The sequence below is a fragment of the Cupressus sempervirens genome, chromosome 9, assembly GCF_028749045.1.
Source record: "Cupressus sempervirens isolate cs-2001-9-10 chromosome 9, ASM2874904v1, whole genome shotgun sequence".
Lineage (NCBI taxonomy): Eukaryota > Viridiplantae > Streptophyta > Pinopsida > Cupressales > Cupressaceae > Cupressus > Cupressus sempervirens.
In genome coordinates, this window is record NC_143126.1 from 325337497 (window position 1) to 325350558 (window position 13062).

A 13062-nucleotide genomic window follows, 5' to 3' on the forward strand; every position below is an offset into this window, starting at 1 on the left:
AAATCAAAATATTGAGCCACACAAGTGTCCTGATGAATTTCCTGACATTGGCCAGATTTAGAGGATATTGGGTTGCATATATGCTTAGTTGAGTAAAATAATCCAGCCATGGTGCTTTACATGCACGTCTAATTGAGTGTGGCACATGGTCTTTTACTTTTAATAGATAATGCTCTCATGCGTAGTTGACAGACTCAAACTCGGGAAAAACTCATCAGACCCAAAAAATATCACTTGGCAAAAGATTGAGAACCTTTAAAAATTGCTTAAATCTCTTTAGAAATGTTCTTTTTCCAAAAGCAAGGTATATCCAATGAATCCATAAACAAGTTCAAAAGTGTTTTCAATTAAATTTGATCAATTGAATAGATATTGAGAATCACATCATTATGCAGAGTCCTAAAAACTATAGCCTAATACAATGGATAGTCAACAAAATGAAAATAATAAATACAACATTTTACATCTTCCTCTCCCTAATCTGGTGAAAGCTTGGTGAGAGGTTGAGATCATAATCCTTGGATTTTGCTGGGGTTTCTTGCTAGGCATAGAAGGTTGTGTGGCTCAACCTACATCCTGGTACCAAATGGCAATGGCTCCTCCTCAACCTCACCAATGTCATCCAATCCTATATTATATAAAATAACAAATACAACATTTTACATCTTCCTCACCCCTAATCTAGTGAAAACATTATGAGAGGTTGAGGTTCTTATCATTGGATTTTGTTGGGGCTTCTTGCTTGGCATAGAAGTTTGTGTAGCTCAACCAACATCTTGGTAGCGGATGGCAATAGCTCCTCATCAACCTCACCAATCCCATCCAATCTTATATATCATATTTATTGAGGCACATCACCACTCCTCAAAGGGTGTTGTTGCTTTGTGGACTTCTGCAAAGCCTTTGACATTGTCTCTAGGACAGCTCTCTTCTAGCAACTTTGGGGTATTGCTGTCTTTGAGACTTCTAGCGTCCATCATGAGACTCTGAGATAATTTTGGGTCATTACAAGACCCCTTCTAGGTTTTCAGACTTTATTAAGAGCACTATCAGGGTTATGTGGGGTTGCCCCCCTATTGCCTACCATCTTTGGCATCTATATTGATGAGCTTGAGAGGTATCTTCAAGACCACATTGTCTCTGGTGATGGTTGTCTTCTTCACCAAGTTATAATTTCTATTCTACACTTTGCAGATGATGTTTCCCTCTTAGCTTCTACTCCACAAGGTCTACAACATCAACTTGATAGTCTCGCATACTTTTGACCAAGTTGATGGTCTTCAATGCTCTGAAGACTTCTCACCTCCATTTCTTCTCAAGAGGTTTAGAGGTAGAGATCTTGTCCTCCTATACATATCTGGGGGTCATGTTTTTGGAGCCTTGGTTTACCATGAGACCAATCCTTTAACCACAAATTGATAAGGGTTATGGCCCTTCTCGAGACACAATGCTTTCATCACCATTTTCAAGACACTATGTCCAGGATGACACTAATGGATATGCTTATCAGACCAACTGTCCTATATGGCTTTGTTGTGTGTGGTCCTTTGCTTGAGTTTGATTGGCCTTTTACCAAGAGGGTTCACGTTCTCCTTCGATGGATTATTTGGCACAAGCAATACATCCTGCACAACTTTATTCTTGCAAAGTTTGAGCCTCATCCCTTTAGTCTTAAGGTTATTTCTGATATAGTTTGGTACCTTTACCGACGTTGAGGCTTTACTAATACTTCAAAGGGCCATCGCAGATATCCTTATCTAGCCTATTACTCTCCAAAGTTTATGGTTTCTTCAACCCTCCCTTTTCATTGGGCTCATGGTTGGTTTGATAAGGCCTCTACCCTTCTTAGCTCCATTGGGATTAATATGGATAGCCTTCCCCCTTACAGTACTCAATGTACCTCCCCGTCATCTCCCTCACAACTAGGAGTTGAATGGGTACATCAAAGGTGACATTTGCAATCAGTTCATACATACTAATTGGGTCAATCCCCGTGGGGGTCTTTGCCCTAAGATGACCTTTTATGCAAAGCACTTTCTGGACTTGAAGGATGGACTCATTGTTTGCCCTTCTTACTATTCTCTCCATTGGTCCCATTCTCTCAAGATCCCCCTTAAATACTTTAGAGCAAGTTCTCATAGGCTTCGTTGTGAGAACAGTCGCCTTTTGGACAAGAGCATAGGATTTGTAATCTTTGCAACATTGGTGAAACTGAGTTTGAGGAGCACTTCATTTTTCACTATCCTCTATACTATGAGATCAGAGGGAGGTTCTACTACCTTTTCAAGGAGGCACAGTTGCTCTCCACCTTCTTCAGATGTACAGACCGTCAATGCCTTGTCTTTTATTTTCAAGAAGCCCTCAAGCTTCAGAACCACACGCTCCAACACCAATGTCCCACAACGTCCTCGCCTTGCCTGCTCATTACCTCCTTCCACTAGGACTCACTCGACATGTGGTGCAAAGTAGACACTTTGTACAACCCCTTTTTCTGAATCTATGAGATCCAAGACAATGTCGTATTTGATACAACCCTCCTCCCCCAAGATCACTACAAGGAGGTCCAAGACTTTGACAAGCCGTATTGATTATCCTTCGGTTTGGAAGTTCTTCACAATAGTTTGAAACTTTTAAATGGGTTCGAGAGGGTTCTCTCTTACATTTGTTTCTTCTTTGGTTGCTTTTTTCTTTGGACGTCGTTTGGTGTCCCTACGGTAGGCCCCCTATTATAATTGGTACTCCTTTATACCGTTATCAGTCTTTTGTTGGACATCAATAAATTTATCTTATCTTATTGCATCCACACCCTCTAATGCTTGTCAATCAAAACAAGAATCTCATCTTCAATAAATAATAGAGGTTGCTCATCTTTCCATGTTCAATCACTATACGAATCAATCTCATCCAAGTAATTGGGATCCTTTGATTCATCCCCTACCCTTCATTTGCACAACCAAAGGTTGAATTGCACAAAGACAAGGTTACTAAGGCATTTCGAACTAATTTGTTCCTATTCTTTGTGTGAACCACCTAAAATAAGTTTTGATTGCGCTCACAATTCGATGCAATACAATGTTGGCACAAAATGCAGACAACAAAGCTTTGGAACTTTGGCTATTTGCACCCGAATCTATCCACCAAGAATCTAAAAAATAAAATATTGGATAGTTAGAAAGTAATGTCAAAACATGTTGTATCAAATAATCAATAGTTGTATATTTAAAATTTGGAACTTGTAAGATGCACCCTATATAAAAGACTCCAAAGTTTAAACATGACATCTGAGTGAATCATCCTTTAGTAACTAGGTCTGAAGAAAAGAGCCTACCCCTTGCAGTCCTATACTTGAGTAATTCTTGGGTTGTGAGATATCTAACCTCAACCTGGGGTGTCATCCTCTAAATGCATGTTGTGAGGCCCTCCATAACTTGTCATTATGATCGAAGAAACTATCTAAATCGAAAAAGTAGTGTTGAAAAAGTACCCTGCTATATGGATGGGTTGGTGAAGTTGATTGTTCCACCTCTAATCAATGATCTCCCAAATGGGATCAAAGTTTGAGGTTGTCCCACTTGTAATAATTTTAATGGATTCCTATGCGTTATTTGTGTCTCATAAATATACTTCATTGAGCTTTGATCCTCATTTGCCAAGTAGAGAACTTTAACCAAGGACTCTTAACACCTACAATTTACAAATACAAAAAGATTAAAGTTACAAATGTATAATAAAAGAGTTAAGCAAAAACAAACCAATTTGAATTTAAAATCAACGTTTTGAGGTTACCTTCACAATCCTGGTATCCTCACTGTGGAAGAAGGTTTTCAAAGACTACACCTAAAATCCTTTCTCCTTAAAACTTCTTTGAATAAGATGACTCTAGCATTGCTTGACTCGAACATTTGTTTCAAATAAGTTAACAAGTCAATAGTGCATTGCAATGTTAGGAAAATTCTTTCAAACCTTGTGATGCCCAATCTTACCAACTCTTTCTCTTGGGTGTGATCTCTAATCAAATTAAGAAGCCAAGGGTGATGTAGGCAAATGTTGTTATGTTCCTTCCATCACTACAACCGGTCTCTCCTAGTCAAGTTTGCATATGTCCTCCAAAAGAAGGTTATTGTAATGTGTTGCACAAGGTGTCCAAAAAACAGTTTTATGTTTCTCTTAGAGCAATCTCCCAACTACCACATATGTTGTTGCATCAATTATGATCTATACCTTGAAATGAATAGAGTAAAGCATGTAAAACAAGATAAATGTTAATGTTCAACTTGCTTGCCAAACCTTTATAGATGGATTTGAATCCACTATGTACAAAGATGTTTGATTGCTTGTATATATGTTGAAATATAGAAGTAGAATGTAGGATGTCTTCACTTATGCAATAGATCAACTATTGTGATGAATCATGGATCATGGATCATAGAAGAAGAAGAAATGAACAATGTAGATCTCCTTCCTTGATGGCCAACTCCTTTGCTTCCTATGAAACAAGGAACTCGATCTATGGAAGGAAATACTTCAATGTTTGATGGATGAAAATGCTTAATTGTTTGAACTCCTTGAATGCACAATATCTTGATGGCTTGAGAATGTGGAAATCATAGCTTGCAACTCATGAACGAAAGACCCAAGGATTCGTTAGGACCATTAAAAAATTGGATCAATTAGGACCTAATTGGATGCCTAGTAGGTGAAATAGAACCAAAGACCCAAGAATTATATAAGGACTACCCTACACTCTGCATCAATCCTTTAGACTAGGCTCCAATCGGTTACGTATACAGACCAACCATCATATTGACAGGGAGGAGATGATTCCTCGTTTCTCCCCTCGAGGAGGAGGAGATAGAGCCCCATTTTTTTTTGTTGTCCAATCTGCTATGAGATCAATGGGAGGTTCTACTATTTGTTCAAAGGGTGCAGGTCCCTTTCCTCATTCTTCATGTACACTGTCAGCGGCGTCTTAACTTCTAACTTCAAGAGGCCATATGGCTCCGTGTTCACAGTTTATAGCTTCAATTCCCGTTGAGACACACTTTAGACCAGCTCATCACCTCCTTCTTCCCCTGGGTCTCCCACCCAGGGGATGAAGTAGTTGCATGGCCTTTCTTCGCATCACACCAAATCTGTGAGGCCTCACAAAGGGTACACTTGACAACATCACCCTATCTCCAACAGTTCTCTAAGACGGCTCGGGGTTCACCCTCGCCCCAAACCGTATCCTTTGGTTCTAGACTACTCATCTGTGAGGAGTATCTAGCCTTTTCTTGTTATGTTCTTTTTTTTCCCTATTTTTTCTTTCCACGGACATCGTTTGGCGCTATGTTCTTTTTTTTCCCTATTTGTTCTTTCCATGGACATCGTTTGGCGCTATGGCCTAGGTGTACGTTTTTTAATCCCTTAAACCATTATGGTCTCTTGTTGGAACATTAAAAAAATTATCATATCTTATCTTATCTTATCTTATACCCTCCATATCACCTTCACTTCCAAACTTTTTTTTTGTCTTCAATGGTATACCTTTTTCTAGGTAGTTTTAAAAAAAATATTCCTCAATCTCATAAAACAAGAAATGCCTTGTGAAAACTTATTTTTTCTCCAATTGGCAAGTCGTTACTAGGAGTAAGTATTTACATGTAATTAAGAACTTTCAAATCATTTTATCCTATCATGCAAAAGCAATCTTCTTCGGCATTTCAGTCAAAAATTCACAATTAAATATGCCATAAGCTTTATCTCTCTCTTGTTTAATCAGCATTCTCTACATTCTTGATTTTTTGGATTACATTAAGTACTTTTAACAATTGGTGAGTACTCACCTAACATTTGTCTTCCTGCCATAACACCTTTGTTCTTCTTGAAGGATGTTGTGTAGGCACTTTTTCATTCTATTTTCCATTATTTCTCACACTATTGTAAATTTTGTCATGTGGAGAGATTGGTCTAAAGGCAACAAGGAATTTTTTATCCTCCCTTTTAAGATCAAGGCTAAGACTATCTTTCATTTCTTCTGAAACTAGGTATTTTCTTCCAGAATTTTCAATTGGTTATGCTACTCCAATTTCACCATATGTCAAAAAATTGTGGAAAATCCTACTTGATATCCATTTAGACCTAGGAAGTTTTTTGACCTAGATCTACCATTGTTTTTTTTTTTTTCTTTAGGATCTGCTTCTTGCTTTAAAAAAAACTATTATTCTCTTCCAATAGAATTTTTGGAGTATGTTCTACTATTTCATCATTCTACTTTTATCTCCCCATATTTTCTTAAGCTAATAGATTTATAACATAATACCCAAGTTCTTTTTTTTTATTTCTCAATTGATCAAGATTTTTGTGTTTGAATTTCCATCTAACTATTTTACTCTTTGATTATTACTCCTATAGAGCTACTGCATGTTTTTCTTTCTTTCTAATAAGAGGAAAGGAAAGGGGCTTTTATAGTCCATGACACCAGCTATGGTTTTTGGGTTGACATATGGTGACACTGATATGGGACTACCTCGTACTCCTTTTCAGGAGGTACCTAACTGCACTACAAACAAGGCATACATACCCTACCCCCTAGTGGGATTTGAACTTGTGATCTCTCTTTCGAGAGTACAAGTTCTCTTTCCTTGTCCCTCTTTTTCTCCTTTTGTCATATCCTACTTCCATTATTTATTCATCTCTTCCTTATCTTTAAACAGGTTTCCAAAGAATTTTATTTTTCCATTTTGTAGCATTCTTTACATACATATGCTTTTGTCTCAAGGTATAACATTTAGTCCTACTATATTTTCTTCACCACTCCCTTTGCTTATTTTTCAGCATTGGTTCTCAGTTCAACGGTTAACCTCATGTCAACCTTTAAAAGGAAATTCTGATTTTTTTTGTTGTTTTAAATGCCCACATATATTGACTGGTTGATCAGATCTTGACTTCATGAAAATATGTGAATCCATCTTCTCAATTGTTAACGCTTCAGTAAGCCCTATGAGAGATAGCAAATTTGTAGCATTAATACTTAAACAGCTGACTACCAAACATCATTACATTCCATCATAACTGGTCAAAGAAACATTACCTATTTATTCCTTGATTACAGAGCCTGGGAACATAAGGATGCTACAAGGATTTGTCCCTAGCTTCAAAATTTGCATCCCCATGCCTAGTGGCATTTCCATTACAGCAAGATGGCAAGGAACGATCTCGGCTATATAGCTGTCTCATCAAGATTTTGGAGCATTCCTGAGTTTTCATAGAAACAACTGGAACATCTGTGAGATATTTGGTCATCCACCAGATGGCCAGGGATGTTTGAAATATCCCTTGACTGCCTCGTGGACATCTAGGAATCCCAGACAAAAATAAAATTGTTGATTTCTAAATTATTAAAAAATTACATGGCTTGTTTTTTAATAAACAAGTTTTGAAAGGGACATGGGTATGACAGGATGCTATGCTACGTACATCAAAATAGAAATAAGACAATTGAACAAAGAGATAAGACAGAAAAACTGGTGATGGAAAAAGCATAAGGTTTTGGTGGACCATATTTATTAGTGTCCACATATAATGATATGCACCAACACATGAAAGACAACAAACGAGAATAAATTGCTTGCCACATGATTTCCTGTGCCAGAAGGACAAGGAATATGGGAATACTTAATGTATTGCTAATGTCGGAGCTGGGATTCAACAACAAAGACGGTGAGTATCTAAATTGGCTAAGTGACCATCTTTTTCTCCTCCAAAACAGACAGAAATATTTGGCCTTGAGCTACTAGGGATCAGTTTCTATTTTACTCTAATCTTTGTATTGCTGTGATACTAGCAGCCTACCACTGAATGATTCAGCCATGTATATTCCACTTTTAAATCTTTAATTTTATTTTAATATTGAATTCAATACATTCAATGAATAATATATATTTTGATGGCATGTATAGTTAATTTTGTAGGAACGAGTCCCACCATTCCCTGCCATCCATGTCCCCGGAATGCCATGGAACATGGTAAGTAATATATAGATAATATTAAAAACGATTTGAGGATAGAATATTAGTTAGCGTAGTTTCTTCTTAGGGACTAAAGCGAGGAATATTTACTTAATGTCAGGAAAGTTCTGAAATCCCATTCAAATTTCCAATCTTAACATTTTAACAGTATGCACTGAAATGTAAACTTTCATAAAATCATGATAGGTTTAATACTAAATATAGACCAAGAAAAATGATACAAAAAACAATTTAGACAGACATGATTCACATATCAAATTATTAACTTATTCAAAATAACATCTAGCTTAGTTTTAACACAAAAGTGAAATCGGAAGTTAAAATAGAATGTCAAAAGCCACCTATTTGGAGTCTGGACTATGTTTTCTTTTGTGTGAAACTATAAGTATACACCCATAAATAAAGCTGCGCAAAATTTAAATTTGAAAATGTAATTATTTACACAAGAATGTAATGCATGGTTTCCAATCTGAAAACGTTTATAGACATTTTACTAAACAGTTTTAATATAATTCCTAAAGGAATCTGTGCTAGGCCTCATGGCAATTTTCAAGACTAATCAATATACATACCAGGAGTGCATTAAAATTTTTCCGTGGGCGTCCTCGGCGAACTCGAGAAACAAAAGGAACTTCGATTTCAGATCCTCCCAGAGGTTCGTGCCTACTAACAAACTCTGTTCCCCAGCCCCCATACAAGTAAGGTCTTAACCGAGATGTTGGTGGTGAATAGTCATCATCTGAATCCCCAGGCGTATCAACCATCTTTCCACTGTTTCCTTTTGATTCTACCTCAGATGATTCCTCAATGTATCTTCGAGTCGGTTTCCTCATTCTCTTTGCACCCATCTCTTCTCCATACTGATCGTCATCATCTATGAATTCATCTTCTGCTTTACCAACAATATCAACAAATGGCATCAAGAAAGAGCTCTTGTCATCAGGTTGTTTTTGGAACCCTGTGTCTGTAATAACATCTGTAGTCAATTTACTTTTACCAGCCTGCACAAATGGAGAAACAGGTAAAGGACTCTCTGCAGTCACAGAAATTCCAAGCCTTGTGCTCATCTCCTCTTGCTTCTCAGTGCCCAAAATTTTGTCCTCCAATGCCATCGCAATACGGCGCTTAAGCCACTGCTTGTCTTTCACAGAAGTCTCTCGTCCAAAAGTTGCCTTGAAAGCCTCATGAAGTTCCCTAATAGTGAGGTTGTCCAATGATATTTCACTCCTTATAAACTCAGGATCTTGTTTTGGAATGGCTGTAGCCTGATTTAGTATTAGTCGACCCTCATTTGGCCCATCGACTTCTGTTCTCATATTAGAATAATGACAGCTTTTTATTTCAAGAGCATCATGTCTAACTGGTTTAACACTCAATAAAGCTGCATTTCTACCAATGGGTGAATCTGAAGACTGCAGATTTAATACATCATTTGAAGACAGTTGCCATTTATTGGCAATAGATTTTTGTGAAGCAGCCTTACCAAGCAGATAACTCGAATGATGACTGTTTATACCTGAAGCTAAACGACGGCGTTCATCCTCTTTTACATTCCACAGCAAAAAATTAAAAAACTGCACATAAAGAAGATCAATCATCAGCTCAGTACAAACATGTTACTTCAAAAGCATCATGTCAAGAAGAAATGTATTAGAATTGCAATTGTCTCCTACAAGGCTCAAATTGTAGAACTACGGCTTCAGATCTAAAGCTATACAGTATTGTTCAATATCTATGCCACATGTTCAAGTCTATAAAATCACTACTAATCAACTTTAGTACAAATATAGAAACCAATATAAGATAAGCTTATGAAAATTGATGTTTAAAAGATATATGCTGCAGTTGAAATTGTTGAAATAGCCAACTAAAACAATTGAAAATTGAAGAATACATACATTATTGAAGAGAAAAATTATATATTGGTATTAACAATTTACAGATGATCCAGTAATGTAACATGCTGCAGTAATGTATCACTGAAAATGACATCTTTTTCCAAAACAAGGACTGTTTCAGAATAAGCCCTCCTAAACATTAGAAAATGAGTAAATGGGAATATACAGTTAAGCCATATATTTTCAAACAAAAACATACGTTGACAACTTGAAATATAAGTAATTTAGTGCAAGATAAAATAGTGTGGAAAGAGACGTAAACTAGTAACATTTATTTTCTATGTTGTTCCAAGTTTCCAAGAAGAAGACGAGTGGATGAATTTTCAATATGGACTTTTTGGAAAGCCAGTTTTGAGGGACAGTGGGGCTGAAAATAATAAGGAATATTTAAAAGTATAAGAAATTTTAAATATCCGTACAGTAACATTGATAAGGCATGCATGATATACATTATAAAACCTTGATAGTTGATACAAACAATTAGAGTTGAATTGAGATTTCCCATGAGAGTTGATAAACAAATTAGAAAAAATCAAATTACAACAAAATTCCCAAAGGCTGCAAGTTTCAACTACAAAATGACAAAAAACATAGAAAATATGCTGCTGCCCCTAATCAGCATCTAGTAACAACCAATCAAAATCAAATTGTAAGTCTAGCCATTTACACTTGTGTGTTTGACTCTTTTCCCTTCCTTCCACTATCATCAATTACAGCCTGGAATAGTGTGTCAAAGGAGATGGAAGTCATGCATCTGAATCACTGATTGCTTCATGTTATAGCTGCTAATCTAACTGCACTGATGACGTCGATATGAATAATGAGGGGTTATTATTTACAAAGGTTCTTCCAGCATGTTGTGACTGTAGAAATGCATTTTGGTATAGTAAACACTACTCTCCCATCAATAATCTTTTCAGGTATATTACACAGAGCTGGGATTCTGCTAAGAGAATCCAAGCTACTTTGCAGCTTTATAAATCTCGTTTGGTGGCAATCCAAGTATCAACAAAAAGGTTTTCTTACTTTCCAAGATGTTACAGATATTTTACTGTACACACTAAAACAAACATTAAGCATGCTATTCAAGTTTTATTTTGCTTCTAATCAGATCTTGTTTCACAGACCTTGACCCTTTGCCATCTATCTGCCTCAATTCTGTACCCTATTGATGGCATGCTGCAGAGATTACTTACAAACTAATTTATTCATGTTATTGTTATAGCCCTTCATCACTCCAAGCTTTCGTAGATTGCATGGGCATCCAAGAAAACATCCTTAACAAGAAAATGATAAGCAAAGAAGCAAAGCATCAGAAAAAGAGGTCAAGAGCTTTTGATTTGTAGAATTAAAATTGACGGCCAAAGGAAGCATCCTGAAGTCCTCATGACCTCACAAGGACATTCCGGATGGCAAGCCATCCTCACAACATCCCCCATTTTCGGTAGATGTATTCAGGATATCTCCAAAAAGATAACAAAAGTAAATGGGTAGGGGACATTCTGTCCCTGTCCACAAAACCCTACAGAACCCACAAGGTTGCATCCAAGGAACACTATTTATTACACATTGATTTTTACACTTTGGTGCCCCTTTAATTTATCTATATGCACATTCGATTTCCTGTGCATCCCCACTCCTTATATCTGTCACCATCATATCCCTTTCATCCCTAATCCTTGATAGAATAATCCCTTGCAACCCCACACGTACAAGAACTTCCCTAACACAATAACATCCCTTTGTAACTTGTCTGCAGCCTTCAGAACAGCCATTTGCCTCCTTTATTTGCACTTCACAAATTTATTTTTCCCGTGCCTCATTCCTTAAATTCCATTAACTCACATTTCAATCTATGTACTATATAAGCTAAATACACATCAACTTGGCCATGAGACCCTTGTTTTCCTGGGACAAATATCACAAACCTTCAATCATTTTCACTTCAGATGTAATTGGCTTCCCACACTCAAATAACACTAACAGTAACTTCACATTGGTTATGATTGATGAGGAACTGCATGCTGATCTTTGCTAACCCAACAACCAAACTCAAAAAGAAGTCATTTTCTTACCGAACAACTCTCTGCCAGTATATTCAACCATTACCTTGTAAATATCCATTCGTTGTTGTGGTAGATTGACAAGCAGGATACAAAGGGTTCACAACTGCATAAAGGGTTGAGGCACATGGTCTATCCCCAACACTCAGTCACAGTTTTCATTTCAAGTGGATTTTATCCCCGTACAAGTTGACTCAGCTGTGTCACACTTCTGCCAATCAACTCTTGTATCCCCTCAAAAGAGCCCCAAGGTAAGGCTGAGGCTCATTGTTATGTATTTATTGCAGTTTTGCAGAAGACATTGTTCTCATTCATTTTAGCATGAGTGCAAAAGAGAAAAGAACAATTATGCCAACATTCCCAAATGAATCGTTGGTTCTATGAAATAGTCCTCCAACACGAAATGCCAATAACACCAGTAAGATTGATAAGATAATAAACTAGGGTGGTAGGGCCCCCTACAGAACAAATTATAGAAGGTTTTTACGGAGTGGCCACAACAAGTGGAAAAATTGACACTTTCGACCATTTGGATATTAAGTCGATCATAATAATCTAGGAAGCTTGGAGGGAAAGAAAAAGACGAATCTTTCAAGACAAAAGGAAAGAGATTGATAGATTGAAATAGAGAATTAATAATGCCAGATAGGAAGCAACGGGGGCTGCAGCTTCAAGGTACTTCAACCTGAAAATACTCTTTACATAGTAAGACAAACAGATTCAGAAGGAATGGTACGAAATTAAAATTAGACCTGTGAACGAGCTTGGATGGATTAATCCATCATCTGAGGTGGTAACTCATGTAATGTGGGTAAAACCAATTGAGTGATGGTGGAAGTGCAATTTCGATGGTGCCTCTAAGGGTAACCCAAGCCCTTCAGAAGTAGGATTATCATTCGAGATTGGGAGGGTAATTTAGTTGCTTGTGGGGGTTAAAAATTAGCAATGGAATAAATAATGTAGCTGAGGCTCAAGCAGTGTTACTAACCATTAGAGCAATAAAAAATTGAGGAGATCAAACACTCCATGTAGAAGGAGATTCACAAATAATCAATGAATTGCAAGTCGCACGAGCCAGCAAGTCAAGTCACC

General features: G+C 37.0%; 1 protein-coding gene across 7 annotated transcripts in view; it reads right to left on the minus strand.

Annotated features, from left to right (window-relative positions):
- LOC149538676 (uncharacterized) overlaps positions 1–13062 on the minus strand; it is a 198091-nt gene that overhangs the window by 55247 nt on the left and 129782 nt on the right. For all 7 annotated transcript variants that reach the window (XM_089800012.1, XM_089800009.1, XM_089800007.1 and 4 more), the window contains one exon: positions 8582–9583. In XM_089800012.1, coding sequence (XP_089656138.1) covers positions 8582–9583 — 1002 coding nt within the window. The remainder of the gene's footprint in view (positions 1–8581; positions 9584–13062) is intronic.